The following is a 24700-nucleotide window of genomic DNA, read 5'->3' on the forward strand; positions in this document are numbered from 1 at the left end:
GATGGGTGTACGTTTCATGGCTGATTGGGTTTAGTACAAGTGGGAGATTGAAGGAATTGTGTCCTAAAACAATCATTTTGATGTAATTATTATTGTAATTATTATTATTCAAAAGGGCAAGTTTATTGTTCATTGCTTATATTTAATATTTGATTGAACAAGGTCCAAGGAATATGAGTTAAAGAGAAAGTAATCTAAAGAGTTAGATGTGTGAGACCTTTACTCTTTCACACTCTTATCCTAAAAGGTTCCTAGTCATAGGATTATCACTTGGACATTGATAATCCGGAAAGACTAGCACATACTATGTATGCTCAATATGGAGGATGATATGTCTCTTGTCATTTGTGTAGAGACACTAATACAAGTATGTGGGTGCTCTTAACTTAAAGAGTACACTGAACGCGATCATTAGAGTTCTTGTATGGAGTCTTACTTACATGTCAAACTTGAACTCTAAATTGCAATAATACAAATTAGTCCTTTGACCTGAGACACCATAGTTGTCTTATGAGTGAATGGATTATCTCTTGATGATGCAATAACATTGTGTCCCTTAATGGATATAATAGATGCATTCATTGGTATAATCAATTCGGTCATGGAGACATGTGAGTGTACAATAAGGAATCTCTATCCTTAAGTAAATAAGGTGTATGTTCAAAGATGTGATTCAATGAGTCTTTGGCCAAAGCATTGAATGAGATTAAAAAGGGGTTTTTAATCACATTCTAAGAATCACATAAGAATGAAAATCACATTAGGGGATTGACATATCAATTCCATACCCTGATGATGTGATTTAGAACATAGTGTTAGAGAAGGACCATATTGTATTGTAATTCCAATTGAATAGGTTCTTTGTCATTCTACATTAACTAGGGTAGTCATGATATGTTGCAAGACGTCACTCATGACTTGTGAAGTCCCCGAGGATTAATAAACATTTATAATCCTAATAACAAGGGAGAATCAAAAATGGAGTTTTTGATTCGTAAACAAAATAGAATGGTTTCTATAAACTTCACTGCCTTGTTAATTAGAACCTAAGAGATCGCACACCATATAAGTGGATCCTTGAGATTGTATATGAAGAAGATTAAACAAGAGTTGGTTATGACCAAATAATTAATTAGATTTATTATTTGGACATAATTAGGTTTTTCGGGTAAAACCGAACCTATTGGGCCTAAACGATTGTCGGGCTTTTCGTGTGGACTTGGGCTTCACTAAATGAGATTTAAATGAAAGCCCAAGACACATTTTTAGTGCCCAATAACAAGTATGGACCAGCCAAAATATTGGCTTTATGAAAGTCAATATTTTCTTTTAGTAATTGGAGTTATTTCCTATTATATAAAAGTGAAAGCATGGACAAAGAGAATAAGTGTGTGTCTCCACACTATTATTTTCAGATTTGAGAGAGAGAGAGAGAAAGAGTTCTTTCTTGGTCCATTACAAAATTAAAGGAAAGAAGAACACTTGCATAATTTCTTCTTTTCTTTCATCTTTCTTCATCTCTTGATTCACTTGGTGAAGATCCTTAGAGGCCATATCCTTTTGTGGCTTTTCTTGTTACATCAAAGAGAAGATTACAAGCACAAGAAGGAGTACAAGAAGGAGTTCTTAATCCAAGGTGCTTCAAGGTGGAGGAAACACACACAAGGAGAGATCAAGGAGAGGAACTTTGGTGGTTCACTTGGATCGGATTAAAATCACGCTCCAAGGGTGAGTAGAACATAAACTCCCTCTTTGTTCTTCCTTACTATGCATGCTATGTTTATATACATATCACAATAAGCCAAGATCATGGGTTAAAGGAATGGATTTTATGTTTAGTTAGTAGTTTAATTGTTAAACTTATTCCGCACTAATTAAAAAGTTTTGAAATCCATCCATTCCTTCAAGCACCATCTCCACTGAGGTCTCGCACTGGCCTGGTTAAAACAAAGCAAGCTGCAAAGAGCTCACTGGAGCTTGGATCCTCCAATCGGATCTCACACCGTTCCTTGCACGACACAACACGCGATCTTCCTGACCATATCCTGTCAGACTGGAGCCACTCACCGGACTTGTAACCACCCGACGTTGACCATGGTGGAATTTTATAGACCAAGACCTCATGGACCACTAGGAGTGTGTGCTCAAAGGCGAGTCCTCTTCCTCAAAATACATTGATTTAGGATCGAAATGGGGACAAATTTTCAAGCTTTATCAGATTCTGTAAGGCACTATAGGTAGTTAGTCGTGGAAGTTCCTAATTATGGTGGGAAAGTTCCTAACTTTGAAAGTTCTTTTAGGCAATGTGGATAATAATAGGGCGGCTAGTTCTTTAATTCAATTTTTGGTACTTGGGAATCAAGCATAAGTATGTAGAAATGGTGATGAGCACTGAACTAATTAAGGTGTAGGAAAAAACAAAGGGCTTTGATTCCAATCACAAATGAAGCTATCCATTATCAGATAAGTTCTAGACATCTCAAATCTTTCACTAACTACAAAATAATCATGTTATCAGGAAATAATTTCTTCACAGATAAAGGCAGTGGCGGAACGACGTGGTAGGCTATACGGGCTCAAGCCTAGACAACTTTTTGGGCTAAAAACCCTTAAGTATACCAGCCCATACCAGCCCAAAGAAAAAAAAAAAAATTATGTAGAAGTCCCGTGTCTTCGTCTGCTCCCAGCTCCCACTCTGCTGTCACAATCACAGATTCACAGCCTCAGTCTACTCTAGCGTTTCGACTTTCGATCGAGCTTATGGACTTATCGATTGAAACAAGGTATGAATCTCAGGCTCTATCGATCTCCTCTGACCTCTGTTCTTCACTTATTCTTCCTGCTCTGTTTTTCCTCAAAGAAATCTCAGATCTCCTTTTGCCTAATGTCGATTTTGTTTGCTACCAGTCTACCACTGGTTGTGAGTTTGGCTTTTGTGTATGAGTTGAGGTTTGGGGGGGAGAGAGAGAGAGAGAAAGAGAGAGAGAGATTCCATGGTAGATTGTTAGCTGAGGACCTGAGGTCGGAGGTCCTGACTCCTGAGGATCTTGATTCCATCACTGCAAACCAAATCACTTTTGTATAAATGTTCTTATCAGTTATCACCTTGATTAATTGGTCCAGTCAATCATTTAAACAATATCTGAGCGGCGATTGCCGATTGGTCTAAAAGCAGTGCTTATCATGTTTGAATTTTCTGTATGGACAATTATTGGATTATAAACTACTAATTTATTCTTCTTCTTCAGTTGCTATCTTGTTGATCTGCCAGCCACGTAGAGCCACCACAACTACTGTGTCTGATTTGTGTCGGCGGTTAGTTGAATCAAGAAAGTCAGCATTCTTTCCTATGATTTATAGATTGATTTGTCTTGTGCTGACTCTGCCAGTTTCTACAGCAACAACAGAGAGAGCATTTTCATCTATGACCATCATAAAAAACAAACTTCGAAATAAGATGGAAGATGAGTTTTTTGATGATTTGATGGTTCTCTACATCGAAAAAGAATTTGCCGATAGCATTGATAATGATTCTGTGATTGCTGAGTTTGAACTCAGTGGGTCTAGGAGGGTACAATTTAGTTAGTTTATTGTTATTTTACAACAAATGTATGCTTATTTTACAAGCAGTTTTTAATTTACGGGGTTTGGTTTTATGTCACCTCCGTTGTATGTTTTGATCTAAAATAATAAAGGCGTGAGGATGAGCCTCCCACTAGGTTCCAAACCTCAAAAAAAAAAAATTATTGTGCCCTTCTAATTAGCCTAGACAGGAATTTGATCCTGGTTCCGCCACTGGATAAAGGTAAAATCTTCACACCCAGTTAAACCTCATTTCACTGATTTCAGATTACCAAACCAAGAAGCAAACAAACCCAATCAGAACTCTAACTAATCTGTGTCTTTTCTTTGATTTTGAGAATATATTACTTCAAGTAGAACAACTATAGGAATCTCATTGAAAAACCCAGAAACATAAACTAAGAAAAAGACCAACGGGTTCATACCTGTTGAACTTGTTTGCTTTAGATGGCTCCCTTTCTGCAATTCTGTCAAAATTGGGAAGAAGCTACCTGAGAAACCTCCAGAGTTTGTTTTTTGGTGATGGACTGGTTTTTTAGAATGACACGTGTTCAAATTCCATTGGTCCACGCGAATGGTAAAGGATATTGGGGAATTAAGGAGGGTCCCACCAGTGAATATATATTTTGTCTTGGTGTGACCGTAATGACAACCAGATGTGGTGGTTTAATGGCGGTTAAGGTATGTTTACTTACTTGAAATGGGAAAGAATGATTACGGGGTAAATTTATTCATGTGTTTACTAACACATAAATGAATTGGAATGATTTCTGATAAAAATATTCCTGCGTTTACTAACACATGAAGGAATCAGAATGAGTGTAGGTCTCACCTCCTTATAAGGAATTGATTCCTGAATACTCAGGAATTTGATTACAAAGGGAGGAGATGGGTTTAGGAATCAACTTCTCCGGAATCAATACCGATTACTTTATTCTCTCATTCTAGTTGTCTCCGATTCATGATTATTTCCATTCCAAGTAAGTAAACGTGTCAGCCTAATTCAGGTGGCAGTTTTTTTGTTAAATGTACATATAGTGAAGGCTGGGCGACGGTTTAGTTGAGCATCCTAAGTTTGCAGGTGTATAAACGGAAAGTTTTAGACCTCATGAGTGTAATCATATCCAATAAATTAAACGGCGCGCCTGTGGCTTAGAAAGCGCGAGGCACAGAGGAAAATGCCTTCGTTTTGCAACTGGGAACCTTTTTTTTTTTTTAACACCAAAACGACGTCGTTTTGGTGTTTTCAGAAACCAAATTCATGTAGGTTTTATCTATAGACGAGCCAAGCAGAAATTATTCAAACCAGTGTGTCACATCCCGAATTTTGAACAACATTTCCAAAATTCGAAACATGAATTAACGACTTAAAACAAATAACCGTTCTGAATTTTTCTTTTTCTGTTCTCAGAACAACCACAAAACAAACACTCAATTTCTAATCTCGAAAACCTCGAGTTAATCATTTCAACTCAGTTGTATAAAGTAAAAGAGTAAGGCTCTACTTGAGCATAACTTACCTCAAAATTTACAATTTCAGTAAAACCAAAATACAACTCTAATCCGCTCGATTTCTGTCCTGATTCTCCTGACCTGCAGAATTTCCCGCTACACAATTTGAATAGTGTACCGGGATTGCAACAACACCAAACCCGGTAAGCTTTTGACAGCTCGTGTGAGTAAACAGAAAGAACTGTTGATTTAATATTTTATAAATCCACTAACTCAAGAAATCAACCAAAACAATAATCGTCTACAAGGAGACGTCAATCCACTCACAGGAATCACGAGGAACACAATCCTCTAATCACGACACCCCACTTGGGTCCTACAAACACTCAATCACACAATCAACCTCAAGTCTGCAAAGAGACATCAATTCTCACAAGGAAAAATCACGAGGAATCCATTTTCATGATCCTCCAAATCACAACCCCACTTGGGTCCAACAACACTCAACTCCACACACACCACTCTGGTCCATCTTGACCACACGTTAGAGCTCTAACTACATCGCTACAGTCACCTTGGCCTAGGTGCAAGTAAACGACATATTCCCAGGTTAACTTAATAACCCTCGAACTTTGGGCTCTCAGCCCTCAGAACAATATCCCAGGTTAATTTAATAACCCTCGAACATTGGGCTCTCGGCCCTCAGAACAATATCCCAGGTTAACTTAATAAGCCTCGAACTTTGGGCTCTCGGCCCTCAGAACAATATACTTCGGTTATCCTTAACCGTCGAACTTCGGACATCCCCGTCCTCAGAACACAACCACTCCAGTTATCTTTAACCGTCGAACTTCGGACATCCCCGTCCTCTGAACACAAACACTACGGTTATCCTTAACCGTCGAACTTCGGACATCCCCGTCCTCAGAACACAAACACTGCGGTTATCCTTAACCGTCGAACTTCGGACATCCCCGTCCTCAGAACCCTACATTCTCACTCTATACATTCTCCAATATAAATCATAAATATCAACAAGAATTCATCAATCATAATCATCACGTATAAATATGGTAATTCACAATTTATTCCGTATAAATAAATCATCAATAAATCACACTCTTCAATGTCACACCAATTCGTATATAATCACGTAATTATATATATACGTAATCACCCACTCAGGAGTGACCACTAATACCAACTATAGTTCACACAAGAAAATCGTGAAATTCATTTTATATAATTAAAACATTTTACTTACCTATGGACCGTAGTTGATCAAGTCCATGTGATTTAAAACAAATATTTATTCAATAAATAATTTCAAGCAATTACCGCAGGAATTAAAATAATTAAAAGAACTCGGTTCGTAATATGAACCATGTGAGGTTTACTCACCTCTAATCCCGCTGCGTCTTCTTAGCAGCTCAATCCACGATTCACCATCGTCCGTCAAATCGATCCATTGATCACCTAATCCAATACGATCTTAACTTAGCCAACAACTCAAAAACATAATTAATCGACGATCTAACGGTCGGATCGAATTTATACAACGATCCAACGGTCAGATCGAATTTATACGATGATCCAACGGTCGGATCCTCACAAATCGGCCTTAGGATCATCCTCCAAAATTAGCACGAAGATCCAACGGTCGGATCTTCCTGAATCGTCCTTATAAACATCTCCATATAATTTTATGAAAATCCGACGATTGGATTCTCACTAATCACCTTCCTAAACACTGTTTTGTAATTATACGAAGATCCAACGGTCGGATCTTCGCCCATGACTACACAAGGTCACCGGGACAGTCATACGATCAACATATCAAAACAACAAGTCCATCGGAAGGTCTGATCTTCAAAAAACATTAATTGAACGATCGAAATCAATCGAAATCGTAAAATTCATAACTAAATCATACGATATCCAAAAAATACGTATAATATATCAAAATGATCGTATTGAAATGTAGAATCTAAAAATGTAAAGAAATCACATTTTTGACTCCCAGACGTGGCCGGAAAAGGCCGCCGGATTTAGAGGCAGAGCCGCTGCCGACCACCGCCAATGGTGTCGGGGCCAGGCTGTTCCTCTTCTTCTCATCAAGCCCAACCACTTTCCTAACTAGCACAAAGTCTGAAAATGATCGGAAGTGGTCGAAAAGTTACCTAGAACACACGGTGTCGCCGGAAATTTTCCAGAATTCGGCATAGGCTCCGTTCAACGTAAAAACTTCCACAACTCGCTTCGATCCCTTCATGAAACTTGTTCATAAATTCAATTTGAGTTCATCAGTCCAAGAATCTCGAATATTGGTCGTCTAGAACTCGAGATATCGGCGTTGACTCAAAATTGAACTCAAATCGGAACCGAGCTCTACCGCCGCGTAGCCACCGTGAGGGGAGGAAAGGAGGCCACCGGTCCACTCATGGGGAGGTGGCGAACTGGTCTGGGCTTGGTTTCACTTCAAACGCTCGCCTGAGGAGGGAGATATCGCCTGGAGAAGGAAAATGCGATTTCCGGCCGTTTCTGCAGCAGCAGGCTTCGGGTTTCCAGTTTTGGAAACTGAATATTTTTTTGAAGTTTCCAATTTTGGAAGCTTTTATACTAAATTGGAATTTTCTTCGAAAAATCGTAACTAATTCATACGAGCTCCGACTTTTGCGTTCCGCATATGCGCGCGATCGTATCGACGAGCTCTACAACTTTCATGAAAGAAGTTTTCCCAAAATCCGTAAGTATAAAAGTCGATTTTTCTTGAATCGAATAGTTTCGAGCTTTTTGTTAAAACGAATATTTTCGAACTTCGATAATTCAAAAAGATGAATTATTTCGAGCAATATTCGTGCAAAAGCACTTTAATCAATTCGCACAATTCTACGAGACGAAAATGAAATTTGCGGGTATTACAGAGTGTCCTCCCCGACTCCTTCACTCAAAGCCGCCAATCCCAATACCTTGCTCGAAAATTTGATCAAATTATGAAGAGCCCATAAGTTTTCTCAAGAATTTGGTTTTAAAGGAGGCTATTTGCAGAATTGGAGCAAGAAAGAAATTCGATTTGAAGAGAGTTGGATAGTTGTATTTTGATTTGAAGACGAGGAGTGTAAGGTATGAATTTTCTCTCAACTTTTGATGTTTTCTTTGGATGGTTTCATTTCAATGTTTGATTTGTATTTCGTAATGTGGTTTTTTGTTTTCAATGTTTGAGAAGTTATTTGGGGGTAACTGGGTAAGCGAAATGGATTGTTAATTTATATGAGTTGTAGCCATTTGCATCTTGATTCATAAATTTCCAGTACTATAAGACCAAATCTACCATCTAGCTTGAGTCAATTGGATATTTTATCACCTGCAAATCTACCATCTATTGGATTCGTACATTTTGGTATAGTTTGGCTTTTACATGAAAAATAGAAAGACATAAGTAAGAGAGATTTGCTCTTTGAGTAGAGGAGGTCTAAGACTCTATTTTAGTTGTGAGCTTTGTTAACTTACAATAATGAACTATGAAATTGGGAGGCGATTAAATTGGTTTCTTGGTAGATATGTAGCATGCTGGATCAATTTTCTTTCACTTGTATCTTTATCACATCATGGACCGACTATTGTTATCAACTAGATTATATGTAATGCATGATATTACTCCAACATTATTAGTTTTCTTTTTTGTCTATACTCTATTTTTTTTTTTTTTTTAGATTTCTTTGATGACATGTAGTTTTATTTATGATTTGCATTGTGTATTTAGTTGTCCTACTCCCACTTTAAATTGATATAAGTTTTAAAATTGTGTAGTGTAGGCACAATGAGTTCTAGTACTTGCTTATTATGAAAGGATGACAATTTATAATGTTCTTTTGGTTACAATACATGTTCTATATATTAGACTATTGATTACATAAATACAGCTCATTTATATGTAAGACTTACGCCTTACGCCTCAAGGCAAACGCCTCGCTGAGGCTTTCCCGACAACGCCAAGCTACACCTCAGCCTTTTAAAACATTGATCATATCACTGATGTATCCTTAAGTATAAGCTATATAGATTCTTGGTCTGAAGAGAGGAGAAATCGTCGAGTCAACATGCTAGGCGTGCACCTCTAGTGATCAAGGAAGCATCAAGGTTGACGCGTCACTCTCTTGCCAGCTTGATGGGGTGGTGGAAAGGCCGGCCGCCTGAAGGACGGATGGCGGTAGCCGAAGCCTGGCAACTGGAGGCGAGGGTTGCTGGTGTGTCTACTCGGGTATGGAATTAGGCTTTTGGGCCTGGGCCTAACCTTGGGCTGATGGACTCTTCTCCATTTGCTCAGATTTGGGCTTGGTTTTTTGTGTCTGGGTTCGAGCTCAAGCTTGGGCTGGTTGAGTTTGTTGCAATTGCTTCGGTAAAGAAGAGCAAGACCAACCTGTTACCGAGGTTGTTGGCTCCCGAAGAGGTCGAGGAGGGTGTTGGCTCCAACCCTAAGGGGACGGAGCTAGCATTTTTTTAGGTCTCTACTATTAGACATCTGGTTACAAGCCTTCTAAAGTTGGAGTAATCTCTATGAGCTTTTTTCTAAGATGTTTCTAGTTATATTTGTACCATAATTGCGTGCTGGCAGATTAGACTAGATGAATGATTTTTCCTTAGAATAGCGAGGTTGTTCTTGCTTGCTTAGGCTTGTCATCCAGCGAGCATCCCTTTATACTTTAATGAGTTTAGTATTGGCTTAGATAGGTTCTCTGGATTCACGGATTCTTATGTAAGTGCATGTTAGATTCTGGCTTGCTTTTATGGCTTTGATATCTAATAACATCAAATCCTTTTCAAAAAAAAAAACATCGCACGGGTAGTAAGTTAGTATTACAACGCGTTAAATGGGGGTTAATTTTTACTTGGGCAGAAAAAGGAATGAAACTAAATCAAACTGTGAGAGTGGGTAATTTTCATTGACATGTAGTGGATTGATCATCTTTTTTAATTTTTTTTACTAATTATTTTATTTTTGACATTTTTATCCTCGACTGTTTCCATCTTCTAGAAGGTTATTTGAAATTTGACAGTTTACATCTTATCAAATAATTAATAATTTGACGGTTATTAGCATTTTTTTATTTTATTTTGAGAAGATGGTTATTAGCATTAAATAATTTGATTATGGATTAAAGGTCTTCTCTTTAATATAGTACTAGCAACATGCCCGCATTTCTCTTTAAAGAAAAATGACACTGTGCTGCAATGCACAGTTGGAGCATTTCACATGCGCCGAAGGGGTTTATCTTGGGCCTAGGAAGCCTTTGGGTTCCCCTTGACAAAGTCAAAAAAAAAAAAAAAAAAAATGGTCGACTAAAAGGAATAAATTTTTTTTTAGTGGTGGTTTGGCCATTTTTAATTTCAATTTACACTTTTATCTATTTATAATTATATTATAAAAGGGTATTATAGACACTTCAAAATTTGGTGAAGCATTTTAACACCAAAAAAGGGCCTCCATTTATAGCAGTAAAGATAGGGGTGACAACAAACTCCGAATGCACAATTTCAGCGTCATAAAATGTTGGCAAAGGCACCACCCAAGTTGATTAAAAAAAAATCATAAGCATCCCAGGTCTTAGTGTTCTATCTTTTTTTCTTTTTTAGTTGTAAGTCACAATATGAAAAGTAATACTAAGTTAATTCCTTTTTTGAGTATCACATGTATTTCACGTTATGTGATGGTTAATATAGCACAAAGACCAGCCTATCAAAAGATTTCATTAAATAATGTGGTTATGTCACATCAACTAACACATAAAGTGATGAAATGCATATAATACCCAAAAATATAGTTCAGCTGCATTATTTTTAATATGAATGAGTATAATAAAGAAAACCATATTATCTGTATTTAAATAACACATCATCAAATACACTATCAATCCCAATCATTGTCACTTGATGTATTTGATCATGAAAATCATTATTCGTTCTAATCAGTGTCAAGCTCAGCTATTAATTGCCACGAGCAAAATCTTGGCGATGAGTTGTGGCCCTGTGGCCTCCACAAAATGGCAGCCTAACCATTTTGTTAATGCGTTGTTCTTAATTGACCCGAAACTAAGGAGACTCGACACAAAATTTGAAACTTTCATTCATGTCTTCGTCGTGTTCTAGTGTCTAAGATCTACTTTTGTAGGATTGCACGCTTTGTTCCTAGCCTTACACAGCGCCATATAAACTCATGAGTCGATTAGTGTATAAACCGACGAAAGAAAATAATTAGTGGTTGAAATCAAAGCTCTTGATAAAATGAATTCATCCACACTTTTTGTATGTTTTCAGGTAGTTGAAGAAACTGTATATGTTTAAGCATATTCCAGAATCTGTAGCAGGTACTTCTCGTCGGTCGCTCCTTCTGTGATGGAAGAATCCATCATTGAATTTTAATCCAAGCTCCTTCCACGCAATCCTGAGTCGGACAGAAGCATTTTTTCCTTATTATATTCACGCGATGGGTGTCATCTTCTTCTTTGGTCCACTGTCCAGGACTCCAGCTAGAAGGAAAGAGCAAGCAAAAGTGTGCTTACTCAGTTTCCAACTTTCTAGTTGTTGGTTTCTAGCTCTCAGTATCCAACTTTTTGGAATGACAGCTAACACCGGCCTTTAGTAGTGGGGCTTAACAGTCGCTTTGAATTGGATGCTTTCAGATATAGTCGAGCTAGATTAGGAGAATGTAATGTTCACTCAGTTATGCTGTGATTTGATTGAACTCCGTTGCTTTTGCATTGTCAGACCCTATATTACATTCTTTGCGTTAAACGGATACATGTCTATCAGAAACAGTTCCCACTAGCTAGATATAGACAATGCTTTTTGGTTTTTACATTAGAAAAAGCAAATTCTACTATAGACCAAGGTCCAGATAGACCATATATAGGCAAAATGAGGGGCAAAATGCGGCATTTGGGTGCAAAAACTGCTGATTTTTTTGCCTTGGTGCAGGTGGACCAAGGTCCACACAATACTCTTAGAAAAAGGGCGAAAGGGAATGAGATTGATGTATGTCAATGGGCCATTGGAGCTTTTGGCTACTGTATTAGATTAGGAAGTTTCATTAAAAAAATCATTGGAAATTAACTTTTCACACTATCTCAAAAAAAAAAAAAAAAAAACTTTTTACACTAGGAGAAGAAAAGAATAGTGACTAGTGAGATAATCAAAATCTCTTTTGTTTACGATGATATCATCAAAATCTCTTTTGTGAATGACACTGTAATACTTGAGTGACCAAAGTGATATATTTGAAACTTGAGTGACCAAAATGTCAAATGAGTCATAGTTGAGTGACCAAAGTGACTATTCTCCCTAAATTTAATATGTAATGAGAAAGTATAGTGAACAAAAAAAAATGATAGGGTAACAGAAGCCGCACCCGAAGAAATAACTACAACAAAGAGGGACAATAGTGTAAGAATAACACAAACAAACAAACAACCATCATATACATTCAAGTAACACAAACCATAATTCGATGAAGAATTACTAACCTGATGATGTAGAAACCATTGCAATGCTGAAAGCACAAGTCTTTTGTTCTCTCCAATGCTTTAGCAGTCTATAATGACACAACCTGAGGGGTTTATTGCTTCTGGGAATGAAAGGTTAGTCTACAAACTTAAGAAATCTATCTACAGATTAAAACAAGCTTCGAGACAGTGGTATTTAAAATTTGATTCTGTGATGGTAAAGTTTGGTTTTGAAGAAAATCCTCTTGATGAATGTGTATACTTGAAAACTAGTGGGAGCAGATTTATTTTTCTGATTTTGTATGTAGATGATATTCTTCTTGCCAGCAGTGACTTAAATTTGCTTAATGAAACTAAGTCTTTTCTGTCTAGAAACTTGAATATGAAAGATTTAGGAAATTCATCTTATGTTCTGGGTATAGAGATTGTCAAGGATAGAACACGAGGTCTTCTGGGATTATCTCAAAGGAATTATATAGAAAAGGTGTTGAAGAGGTTTAAGATGGAAAAATGTGCTCCTGGTGATGCTCATATGACAAAAGGAGATATGTTGCATAAAGATTAATTTCCTAGAAACAACTTAGAGCAAGAAGAAATGAAGGATAAGCCTTATGCCTCATTGGTAGGCAGCCTTATGTATGTGCATGTCTGCACTAGACCTGACATAGCCTACTCAGTTGGAATACTTGGAAGATTTCAAACTAATCCTGGACATGCACATTGGGTTGTTGGGAAAAAGGTCTTAAGATATTTGCAGAAAACCAAGGATTATATGCTAGTGTATAAGAAGATAGATGGTCAAGAACTTGTTGTGTTTGGTTTCTCTGATGTAGATTTTGTGGGAAAGCAGAAGGTCCAGCAACAAAGAAAATCAACTTCTGGTTTTATTTTTATGTTGGCTGGTGGCGCTATTTCTTGGAATAGTGTGAAATAGACTAGTATCACTACATCTACCATGTATGCTGAATTTGTTGCTTTATATGAGGCAACTATTCATGGAGTGTGGCTTAGAAATTTTATTAGAGGCATGAAAGCTATAGATACCATACACAGACCCTTGCCAATATATTGTGATAACAGTGCTGCAGTGTTCTTTTCAAAGAACAATATGAGATCTTCAAAATCTAAATTCGTGGATCCAAAATATATGTTGGTAAGAGAGAAAGTAAAGCTTGATGAAATTAGTGTAGAGCATGTGTCTTCTGAGGATATGTTGGCTGATCCATTCACTAAACCATTATCTGTTGCAGTTTTTAAAGAACATGTTAAGAATATGGGTTTAGTTGAGTTTTTAGATGTTGTTTGAATCAGTGGGAGCTTATAATTTGTTTTAGAAGCTCAGGTTTGATGTAATTTTCATTAAAGAACATCTTTGTATTTTCTGATTCATTTGGATGATGAACTATCAGTTATATTTTTATTATGGCAGCTTGAATTCGGTGTTTGTATTACTGCAATAAATTATGAAATAATGAAATATATGTACATATGTGCCTGTGTTTAGAAATTTGATTTTATGCAGGATAAAAAGACTAAGAGCAGCTGCTTATGATCCATACTAAGCTGTCATTTTGTTTTCGACAGTGAGCAGAGGATCAGGATTCTCTTTGAGATTTTGCAGGCTTCAATTTGAAGTATTTATAGCTCTGAAACTTTTCAGAAGCTAAAGGAGGACCGTGTATGAGGTATAAAGTATAAATCACAATGTAGACACTTCATATGTTAATTTTCATGTTTTGTTGGGGACTTGCATAATCATAGTTCTATTCTTGTGATCATAGAGTGCTATCATTGTCAGATTTCATTGTTAGTTTTCTATGATTCATTTACAACAATTATTTTTGTGAAAGTCTTGAAATTAGGTTATGCATTATTGTGTAATAACAAGTGATCACTAAGGAGTTCTTGTATATCTTGTTTTGTTGGTGGATGAAGCTAGTATGAAAGTCCAAGTGGGAGAATGTAAAACCTGATTGGACTATCATACAATATGGAACTTCATTAATCACAATATAAGATCATCTTAGGAACAAGAATTAAGGATTACACAATGTGATGCAATCCGGATAACTTGCAAATAAGGAAAGTGTGATTATACTCTTTGCAAGTTGAGGAAACCTAATCCTATGTGGACTATAATTAGTTTACTAAGACATGAAGTAAAGTATGTTTTGCAGAGGAGTTGAATCCATGATTCACAAGGAAATCTTTATGGGAAGGTTTAGGAATCATCAACTCCTATATAAAGCAAGGTCCCTATTCTCACAATTAATCAAGCAGTATTGTCTACCCCATTATAGACTGCTAAAGCATTGGAGAGAACAGAAGACTTATGCTTTCAGCATTGCAATGGCTTCTACATCATCAGGTTAGTAATTCTTCATCGAATTATGGTTTGTGTTACTTGAATGTATATGATGGTTGTTTGTTTGGTTGTGTTATTCTTACAAATAGTCCAGCCCTTCAAGAATACAAGGCAAATCAACTTGATACGTAAACATAACGTACTCTAGAATGCAACAGTATCTAGCATTGTGTCCAAGGTCAGGTGCGGAACTATATGGAAGGCTTTATGGGCTATAGCGCAGACAACATTTTGGCCCAAAAACCCCTAAGTATATGTCCCTTCAGCCCATTTCCCATACCAATCCAAAGAAACAAAAAAAAAAAAAAAAAAAAGGTATCTGTTGAAGACTTGAAGTCCGAAATTGCATATTCCCAATCGCCCACAGGCCGCAGCAAGTCACTACTTAAGTGCTCACTAGGTCAGTTGAAGTGAAGGATTGAATACTTCCACAAACCGCCGCCGGAAATCTCTGTGAACCCACAATCCGATTTAGGGATCCCTACTTCACAGGTACAATTACTCTATCTTTCATCTTCATGGAGATTTAAATTTCAATTTGGGGAAATCCCATGAATCTACTCTAAATTTCTGAGTTTGTGGTGTACTGATTTTGTAGGCAGACCTGCTTGTGCGTTTGGATGGAGGTCAGTGGCTGACTTGCTGGCTTGCTGCTACATGCCTGCGTGAGATTGTTTGATTTGGACTTTGGAGAAATTGAGTTGGCGAGCGGGTTACTACTGTGAATCTGTGTGAATCTGGATTTCTGGATAAGTGGGTATTGAGTCGCTTACAGTCTTTAGAGTCTTACTGACTTACTCTGTTGAATTTTTTTGATTCCAAAGACTTGCCGAATGCCGACTTGGTTAGTTGATTTGTTTCTCTGTGACTCTGCTCTTCATATATGCTCTATTAGTCTATTATTGCTTATTTGGTTTCATGGTTTCATTGTTTACTTACTCTGTGACTTACCGACTTGAATATAATGAATTAATGATGGTAAATTGGTAATCATGGTATATTGGTGTACCTACATGTGCCAGAACAAGCATAATTAGCTATAATGAGCCACGCTCATCGTACCGCCAGAGGTATCGACTCCCGCCAAAGGAGTGACCTGCGAAGGCGCTGCCAGGCCGACTACCGCTCGAGCCCTGGACCACCCCCAGATCACCTTGAACGCGCCGCCATGCGCCGCGTCAAGACAGCATCAGAGGCTCCAGACGCTGGGAATCGAAGCACATCAATCCCACATCGGAAACAAGAATAAGATCAGCCCTCTCCTCACCTATAAAAGGTTTTCTCCTCTCTCCTCATTAATTACGCATTTACTACTCCATTATTATACTGCCACTATACAGTGACTGACTTAGGCATCGGAGAAGTGAAGACCGCCCAACGCGGTCTCCCTCTGACGCTATGTCTCTCGTGTTGCAGTCAGCGGAAGTCACCAAAACTTGGGAGTAGTGGTCCGCCCATCGGACCCGCGTTAAACAAAAGTTCGGCTACCGCCGGGCTTGAGCATTAACAATTGGTATATATAATTGTTTAAATGCTGCAGCTTGGTTTCATTGTTTAATTATTGTGACTTGCCGACTTGAATGCTCTGTTATGTCTAAAATATAGATATATATAGTTTTAATGGTGTCATACAACAAATGTATGCTTGTAATTTTTAATTTACGGGGTTTGGTTTTATGTCCCCTCCGTTGTATGTTTTGATTAAAAATTATAAAGGCGTGAGGATGAGCCTCCCACTGAGTTCCAAACCTCAAAAAAAAAAAAAAAAAATTGTGCACTTCTAATTAGCCTAGCTAGACACTTCTAGGATCCTGGATCCACCACTGCCCAAGGTTTGGAACCTTGGACAATGTTCGAGGACATCAAGTTCGAGACACGCTCTTCGAGCCGCTTCTTGGCGTCTGGTCTTCCCACATTTGCAATGGCAAGCTTCTCTGATGTCAGCCCATCCTCCTCATGCACCGCGTCGTTGTACTTCACAGCTAGGGTTAACATTTCCTTAACAGTTTGCTCATTTGTCTTTGAATGAGTATCAAAATGCTTAAGTGTTAGCCCATCTGCCCAATTCTTCTTATGAAGACTAAGCAACATCTTCTCCTCGAACAAGTTCATTCTTCCTGTAGTTAATCGCTATGGAATAATGATGTCGGCTTAACCCATGCACCAACGCTTGAATGGATGGCTTATTGAGATGCCCTAGATTGGATGTGGTATGCCTCGGTTCTTGACCAAACATCATAGTTTGGGGGTTGATAAGGCGGAACGTATCCATAACCACCTTGCCCTTGACACTTTGAATCGGATCCACCTCCACAGCCACAGCACGCTTAATTGTTCAAAGCCTCAAAGCTTTGTTGTGTATTCATGTCTACACCAGATAGCCAGCAACCAAATCCCGAGTGAGAATGGTACCACCCAACAACCATCTCCGGTGGTCCGGTCTACTTAAGCATGTCAAGCATATCAGTCTGGAATACATGATCCACAGCTTCAACACTAACACCGGTACCGTTCTGCGGCATTGCAAAGACATCAACCACACAAACTGTGTAATCGTCCACGAACTCACCGATCATCAATCCCATGACCTCCATAGGAACCCCGGTTCTTCCATGCTTGAGCATTTTGAGGAGGGCCAGTGAGGAGATGTAGACCTGCTCGGAGGAATTGAGCCATCGAGGGAGGGTGAATCAGGTCGTGGGTGGCCCAAAGCCCCTCCAAGCATCCTCTGAAGCCTCTCATCCATGTTTGACATTTGTCTCACTCCTTTTCAAAACTCTCTTAAATCAATTTGAACTTTGAAGTAGCTATGTCACGTTGCAGGCTATGGATAATAATTAGACCACCTTCAAACTTTTTTTGAGAGAATAAATAATCTATTAATAACCAAACTGGTTACAAAGTTTCAGACTTTCAACGAGAGGGACTTACATGAGCTAAAAAAACTCAACCCCACCCAAATTAACCTATAACCAGACCTATGTATAACGATACAACCCCGCCACCAACATTAAGATGAACTGTTTCCACCCATTTGGACGCCGCGTCCCAAAACAGCCAGGCCACGTGTAAGAGTGATTCACCATCACGCTGATAACCAGAAAGCACCGCCAAAAGACCAGACCCACCAAAACGACCAAGACACCAAACAATGGCATTGACTACCCAGAAACACCTAAACCCTCGCTCACAAGAGGAGGGACTTATTCCCAACTAAAAACCAACAAAACCAAACAGCAAATAACTAAACAACAGTACACAAAACAACACCAGAGAGGCTCAAGAACATAGGTCCAGCCCAAAGACTACCACCCCCAGCAAAGGGAAAGCGCGGCAGGCAAACCCTCCTGCTACCAGCGAGCCCCAAAGCCACCACTCTGTCTCCATGCGTCAAAACTGCACCTCGCCGAATTCCTCCGCCGCTGCATCGCCCTGACACCCCGCAAACAGCCCCTGCATCAAGCGGACGACCTCAAACAGGTCTAAAGCCGAGACCGCGACAGAGCCCTTTCGGGATCGGTAACTCCTCGTTCAGATTTGATCAGCCACAGCCCAAAAAGCAGGTCGATGACATTAGAAACCACCGCCGGAACTCCAAGTTTCGTCGCTGCACCTCCGATGTCGTTCCCTCGATCCGATAGAGACAAATCGAAAACGATCCACCCAAACCGGAAACGACGACCCATCCACCCTCCCAGAGCCACGCCGCTGCCTTGAGACCCCTCCACTACTCAGAAACACCATCCTCTCCCGGGCAGAAACGCAGCGGCGGAAAAGCCAGCTACATTCGGCCGGGAGAGAGCACACTCACCGTCGGTTTTTTTCCTCCTTCGTGCGTGCGGCGGCTAACAACGAGAGAGAGAGAGATTAACAACAGACCACCTTCAAACTTAGAACTCGGGAACAATTGAAATTAATTATCGATTTTCTGATTTACTGAATGATTTCAAAATTTATGATGGGTGCTTTTTTTTTGGGTCTGATTATGATTGGTGCTTATATAGAGAAAAATCAAGTCCTAAGTAAAATTTAATTATGAATCCTAACCATGCATAGCAACAAAACAATCCAAAACAAAGATGGAAAACAAATCCTACACGAGAAAAATGATCGAACTTTGTCCAAAATTTACCAATGCATATATAATTTTCCTTGCATTAGGGCAAAGCACCAAATTTTGTTGTGTCTTCCCATTAATTTATCGGATAAACACAATGGGTCGCAAATCAACATTGTGGCGCTTTCAAAATTTCCAAGCACCCTTGCACGGATCTAATTGCTCTAGAAACTTTTTTTTTCATTTGTTTTACATCAAATGTACCCCTAATTGTGCCCTCAGGTTTTTAGCTTTTAGGCTTTTTTTTTGGACTGTTTTAAATGCCTAAAAATGCTTTTGTCAAATTTAAAAAGTGCTTTTAAACTAAAAATCACTTGACGAGTGCTCCTCATAACTACTTTTGAGTACTTCCAAAACTCCTCAAGACACATTATATATATATATATATATATTGTAATCTTTTATATTTATGACTAATTTTCTTATTAATTCCAAAGCTATTCTAGCCCTCCCAAAAGCAATCCCAAACATAGCCTTAGCTTCTAGGTTTAAATGTACATACCCTTTGAAAAAAGTGTACACAGACACACACATATATATATATATATATATATATATATATATATATATATATATGAGAAGTTTTATACACACCCTTAATTACTTAATGCACACGCCTTTATTTTTTTGTCATCAAACTTTCATATTTACCCCTCCTAATTAATAAATAAATAAAAATAAAAATAGAAGAATCCATAAAAATAAAATAAGAATTAAATGCTTTATATATCTAATTATTAATTGAATATTTTCTCATAGGTTAAATTTTCTTCTCATCTTGGATCGTGATATAATCGACGTCTTTTCAAGATCATCCGTCAATGTAAATGGCAGATGAAATAATTGTAGTCCATATGAAGAATTAGCAAGCAACCAAATTGGTTGAAATATATTGAAAAAGGTTATAAAACCATCAAATATATCTTGGATACATGAATACATCATCATCAATCACTTCGTTTGCAAAACAACCACCATAGCTCATTCTTTACCGATTTTACTATTGACCATGATTATATGAATCATGAAGATATTGACATATATTAAATCTTTAAAAATCTTAGAGGCATGAAGTCTTTCAACTTGAAGAACAATAAAGGTAAGAAAATAAAGTTATTCAATCTACTAGCAATATACCAACATTATTGATGTGAGAAAGAAGAAGTATAATTAATAATTACCATATTGATATGAGCCGGAATTAATTAGCAATTAATTCTGACGCGCTCAAAATGAGCGCGCAATTTAACCCTGTAAAATGTCATCGTTAGTATATGGTAAATAGGGATCGTTCTATCCGGGGATTGAGGGTACACTTGTAATTGTGAAACAAATAAAGAAAAGTATTATTTACAAAAATAAAATAAAGAATATAAATATATACAATTGTATAAACAAATAAAGAATTAAAATAATGAAGTATTATTTACAAAAATAAAATAAAGAATAGAAATATATACAAGTAACGAAATAAAAGGGGGGGTTTAAGAATTATAGAATTGAAAATTAAAATAAATAAAATAAAGAAAATGTAAAAACATATATACAGGGGTGGAACGCAAGGAACAAAGATCAAAACCACATCCATAAGCAAGAAATCCAATTACAATTCCTATAGTTGATTTTCAATGTCATGAGAAAGAAGTCGATCATGTGAAACATTTGAAGCAAATGATTTCCCATATTTTACTTTCCTTTACTAATTAACCTAAGTGAAAGCACCTAGATCAATCCTATTAAACATGCAATCATAGTCTAGAAAGCTAGCTAATCAAAACATGTTCAATGCAAGAAGCATAGAGAAAGGTTATCAACTTAAGTGCACAACCTAGTTATGAAAAAGTTCACCTATTTGCAATCCTCTTCAATTGAATTCGACATTTGTCCAAAGCCTTTACTACTTGTGATTTAGGTTCACAAAACTATTAGGTGAATCGTTTACCTAAATCTAGCACCAATTACATGCAAATCCTATAAGTGTCGACCCAAATAAGATAAACATATAAAAGTTTTCTATCAATCAAATTCAATCGAACAATCTCACATAAGCAACATAGAAATCAACACAAAGAAATTACAACTTTATTTCAAAACATATAAACGGGCTTTAAACTTTGCCCTTAACATTATTTGTTAACTAGAATTCATGGTCTTACAAAATCAAACAAAGAAAACAAGAGAAAGGATATAATACACCTTGAAAGATGAATGATAAAGCCTTGAGACGAAGAACTTGAAGATCCTTGAAAGCAAGCAATCTTCTAGGGACGACACAAGGGTGGATGGCGGTTAGGAAATTGATGTATTGCATGGTTTCTCTTTCTCTTGGCTTGAAAATGAAGAACAAGAAAACTAGAGAATGGAAAGAAATATGGAGAGGAAATGGAGAGATAAAGAAGATGGAATGGATGAAGAAATGTGTTTTTGAGAGTGAGAGGAGAATGTGTTTATATAGGGAAGAGAAAGAAGAGTGAAATTGAAAAAGATGGAGTAAATTAGTGTGAGTAATGATGGAGAAAACATGATGATTACACCCTAAAACATGGAATATTTTTGGGTGATGATGATGGTGGATTAGTGTGAGTAATGATGGAGAAAACATGATGATTACACCCTAAAACATGGAATGTTTTTAGGTGATGGTGGTGGTGGATTTTCTGCTCATTTTTACTGCAATTTTATCTCCACCGAAAGTTTAGATTCTGTCCGTGACTTCTTCAGATGAAATGATCTACCATGAGTGTATATCATTCTGTCAAATTTTCAGAATTTATTTCCATGTATTTGGGCCAGAATCTCTGCTGGACTCCTTACAGGTCCAGTTTTCTAGTTTTGCCTCTGCTGAAAATTGGGCTGACTGTTTGAAGGCCTTACACTTCTGTTTGGCCCTTGCACTCTTCATAAGAAATGTTTCTTAGGATGTCTAGAATAGATCTGCAGAGTTTCAGCTCATTTGAAGTTCATTTGGTCAGGCAGCCGCTCCTTCTTCCTTGCTTGGCTTGGTTTCTCCTAGCCGGAGTAGGAAAATGTGTAAAATTGACATTTTAGTACATTTCCATTTTTCTCCACCATTTGTAGGTAAGTGTGGACCTAATGCTCATTTCACCATCATTTACTCAAATGTACCTAAGAAAATAGAAATTGAGTTAAAAATCGATTTGTTAAGGAATTAACTAAGCAAAATGTGAGGAATTAACTATTAAAATACCACATTAAAATGCTCCTATCAAATTCCACAATAAATCAAAAAATTTAAATAAAATTTTTTGATACATAGCCGACCTAATTTTTTAAAAAAGTTTTTCTCATTTATTTATTGGCAAAATAGCCGAATTACCCCTATCTTTTCTCATGGTTGCCGATTTACTCCCTAACTTTTCAATTTTGATTATTTACACCCTCACTTTTCTAATTGTTGCCGAATATCACCCTACTGTTAAATTTTAAGATTTTCCATCCAATTTCTCTGTTAACTTGAATTCACATGGCTAACATGTCAGAGGCATTTTTGTCTTTACAAGCACTACCCAAAAAATAAAAAATTAAGCAACCAACACTTTTTTCTTTTGATATTCTGCAATTCAAATAGGGTAAAGAGTAGGGTGTGTGTGTTTGGTGGGGTGGTAAGGCTTTGGTCTCATATATAAGAGGTCAGGAGTTCGAGCCCCACTAAGGGTGGGAATGAGGTGAGGTTTTTTTTTAAAAAAAAAAAAAAAAAGGGTAAAGAGTAGTACATGCATAAAGTTTCACAAATCGCCAACTAAACATGGACAAAAATGGCAATTGATAGGGAACGTACTCGTACATCATAAGGTATTATAGTCTGTATGCTTCACAATTTGAGATGACCATCTCCAGGCATAAACTGAAATCTATTCCCCTTTTCAAGAGTATTTGCTACAACTAAATTGAATTTCCTCGATGGTAAAAATAGATGATGAGGCATCGCTGAACTATAACAATTAAGCACACGGCAAGCTATCAAACTCCTTCAAAGAAAGATTTCCCTAAAGCAAATTCACGCACTTGCTTATGTTTCCTTCATTTTTGATGAACCATTCCATATATGACTTTTCAAACAATCAATTTTGACATGGAAATGCATAAACATAGTGACCTTCTTTCAAAATTTAAAACTTTAACACATACGACCTTAAGGTTTACAAAAAACCTCATGCTATTTGATTAAATTGAAGCGAAAGTACACTCATTGCATTAACATTCTTGCATCAATCATACTCAATTCTGCAGCTAATATGAAATATAGCAAATGATAATTTAATTAAACAATATCAACCCAACTTTTTCAAATTGGGGAATCATACAGATCAACACAAAGTATACAAAAGCATAAGCACAATCTCACATTTAAGCAAAACTAGATTCATGAAGCGCCATGATGAATATGTATTCTTGCAATACAACCCAGAATTGTATAATAGGAGTTATGGATAAATTGGAAAGACGAAAACGCTCGACACGTAAGGTCAAGCTAACGGAAAAATTGGATAGAAAATCTAAAAGTTAACGGAATGGTGTGAATAGGCAACCATTAGAAAAGTGAGGGGGTAAATAATCAAAATTGAAAAGTTAGGGTGTAAATTGATGGTCACGGAAAAAGACGGGGGTAATTTAGCTATTTTGCCTTATTTATTTAATGAGGAGGGGTATAGATGGAAGTTTGATAAAAAAAATGAGACAAAAAAATGTAAGAGATGTGTATTAAGTAATTGAGGGGGTGTATTTAAAATTTCTCTATATATATTTGCTTTGCCCTTAAATAAAAAATAAAACTAAAAAAGTAATAAAATGAAAGGTCGTTGACCCAAAGCACCAAAATTTGTCAAAATTATCCCACTTACCCCAGCAACATATTTTTATTTCCACTAACCCAATTTAACAGCTAAATAACTATTTTGGCCCCCAAAAATTTAAAATTTATATATTGCCCCTCAAAATTTTAAAATTTATATATTGCCCCTCTCTCTCTCTCTCCCCCTCTCAGACTCTCATTCTGTCACTCTCTCTCTCTGCAAGCCGTCAACGACGTCGACGAGAACATTGATTACAAACACTCTGAGTCCGACCAACCCAACCCCGACGTCACTCCTAGTCCGATTCCGGCCTTCTCCGCCACACTCATCCCTCCGTGATTACAAAAGCTCCGAGTTCGACCAACTCAACTATATCTACAGCGGAATCCAGCAGCTGCAATGGAGAATCGGACGTCTGAGGTGCCGGATGTGAAGCGGAACTCAATGAGTTCGCCGGCACCTTAGCAACTCATTTGGATCCTCTCACCCATTGATCGGATCTAAGGTACGATTTTCTTCTCAGCTAGGTTTCTCATTCAGATATGTTTTACTTCTTATCTTTTCGCGTTTCAATTGATTTGTGATATGAAATTCGTTGGCTAGAAGAAGAGAGTAGATGCGATTTCGTTTGTGAGTTTTGTTCATGCGGTGGTTGAATTTTGATTTGATTGGATTGGATTACAGTGATCGCGGTGGTATAAGATGTTGACCAAGTTTGAGACGAAGAGTAATAGAGTTAAAGGGACTGAGCTGCTACAATAAGAGGCCATGGATCCTCGCGAGTCTGCACAGACGCACAGTGGTGTGATCCAACTTTTGGAATTTTGAATTGGACTTTGAAATGCTTTGATTATGAGCTTCTAGATTTGGG

At 37.5% G+C, this 24700-nt stretch overlaps 2 protein-coding genes, 1 long non-coding RNA gene and 1 pseudogene across 3 annotated transcripts in view; 1 reads left to right on the plus strand and 3 right to left on the minus strand.

Moving 5' to 3' along the window:
- Positions 1-7625, minus strand: part of LOC133746103 (NAC domain-containing protein 71-like) — a 29131-nt gene extending 21506 nt beyond the window's left edge. Inside the window, exons 1-2 of the mRNA XM_062174268.1 lie at positions 7215-7625; positions 6436-6510 (exon numbers count right to left, since the gene is read on the minus strand). Of these exons, the coding sequence (XP_062030252.1) occupies positions 6436-6510; positions 7215-7257 (118 nt within the window). The 5' untranslated portion in view covers positions 7258-7625. The remainder of the gene's footprint in view (positions 1-6435; positions 6511-7214) is intronic.
- Positions 7626-13128: 5503 nt separating this feature from the next.
- Positions 13129-13839, plus strand: LOC133742610 (secreted RxLR effector protein 161-like). Its single transcript, XM_062170300.1, has 2 exons — positions 13129-13386; positions 13468-13839. Exons 1-2 carry the CDS (start codon positions 13129-13131, stop codon positions 13837-13839), a joined length of 630 nt encoding a protein of 209 aa, XP_062026284.1.
- Positions 13840-16701: 2862 nt separating this feature from the next.
- On the minus strand, positions 16702-17653 carry LOC133742612 (26S proteasome non-ATPase regulatory subunit 14 homolog; annotated as a pseudogene).
- Positions 17654-17797: 144 nt separating this feature from the next.
- On the minus strand, positions 17798-22245 carry LOC133742184 (uncharacterized). The gene is made up of 3 exons (XR_009862402.1): positions 22224-22245; positions 20197-22141; positions 17798-18743 (listed from the first exon to the last, which is right to left on the minus strand). It is a non-coding gene; the product is annotated as an uncharacterized LOC133742184 (long non-coding RNA).
- Between the last annotated feature and the right edge of the window lie 2455 nt (positions 22246-24700).

This window comes from Rosa rugosa, chromosome 4 (assembly GCF_958449725.1).
Source record: "Rosa rugosa chromosome 4, drRosRugo1.1, whole genome shotgun sequence".
Classification (NCBI taxonomy): domain Eukaryota; kingdom Viridiplantae; phylum Streptophyta; class Magnoliopsida; order Rosales; family Rosaceae; genus Rosa; species Rosa rugosa.

Bases quoted from the DNA above. Each gene is read 5' to 3' on its own strand.
- LOC133742610 (XM_062170300.1), top strand. From the start codon at position 13,129: ATGAAGGATAAGCCTTATGCCTCATTGGTAGGCAGCCTTATGTATGTG. The intron at 13,387-13,467 runs GTCCAGCAACAA...AGTGTGAAATAG, and splicing joins ATTTTGTGGGAAAGCAGAAG to ACTAGTATCACTACATCTAC.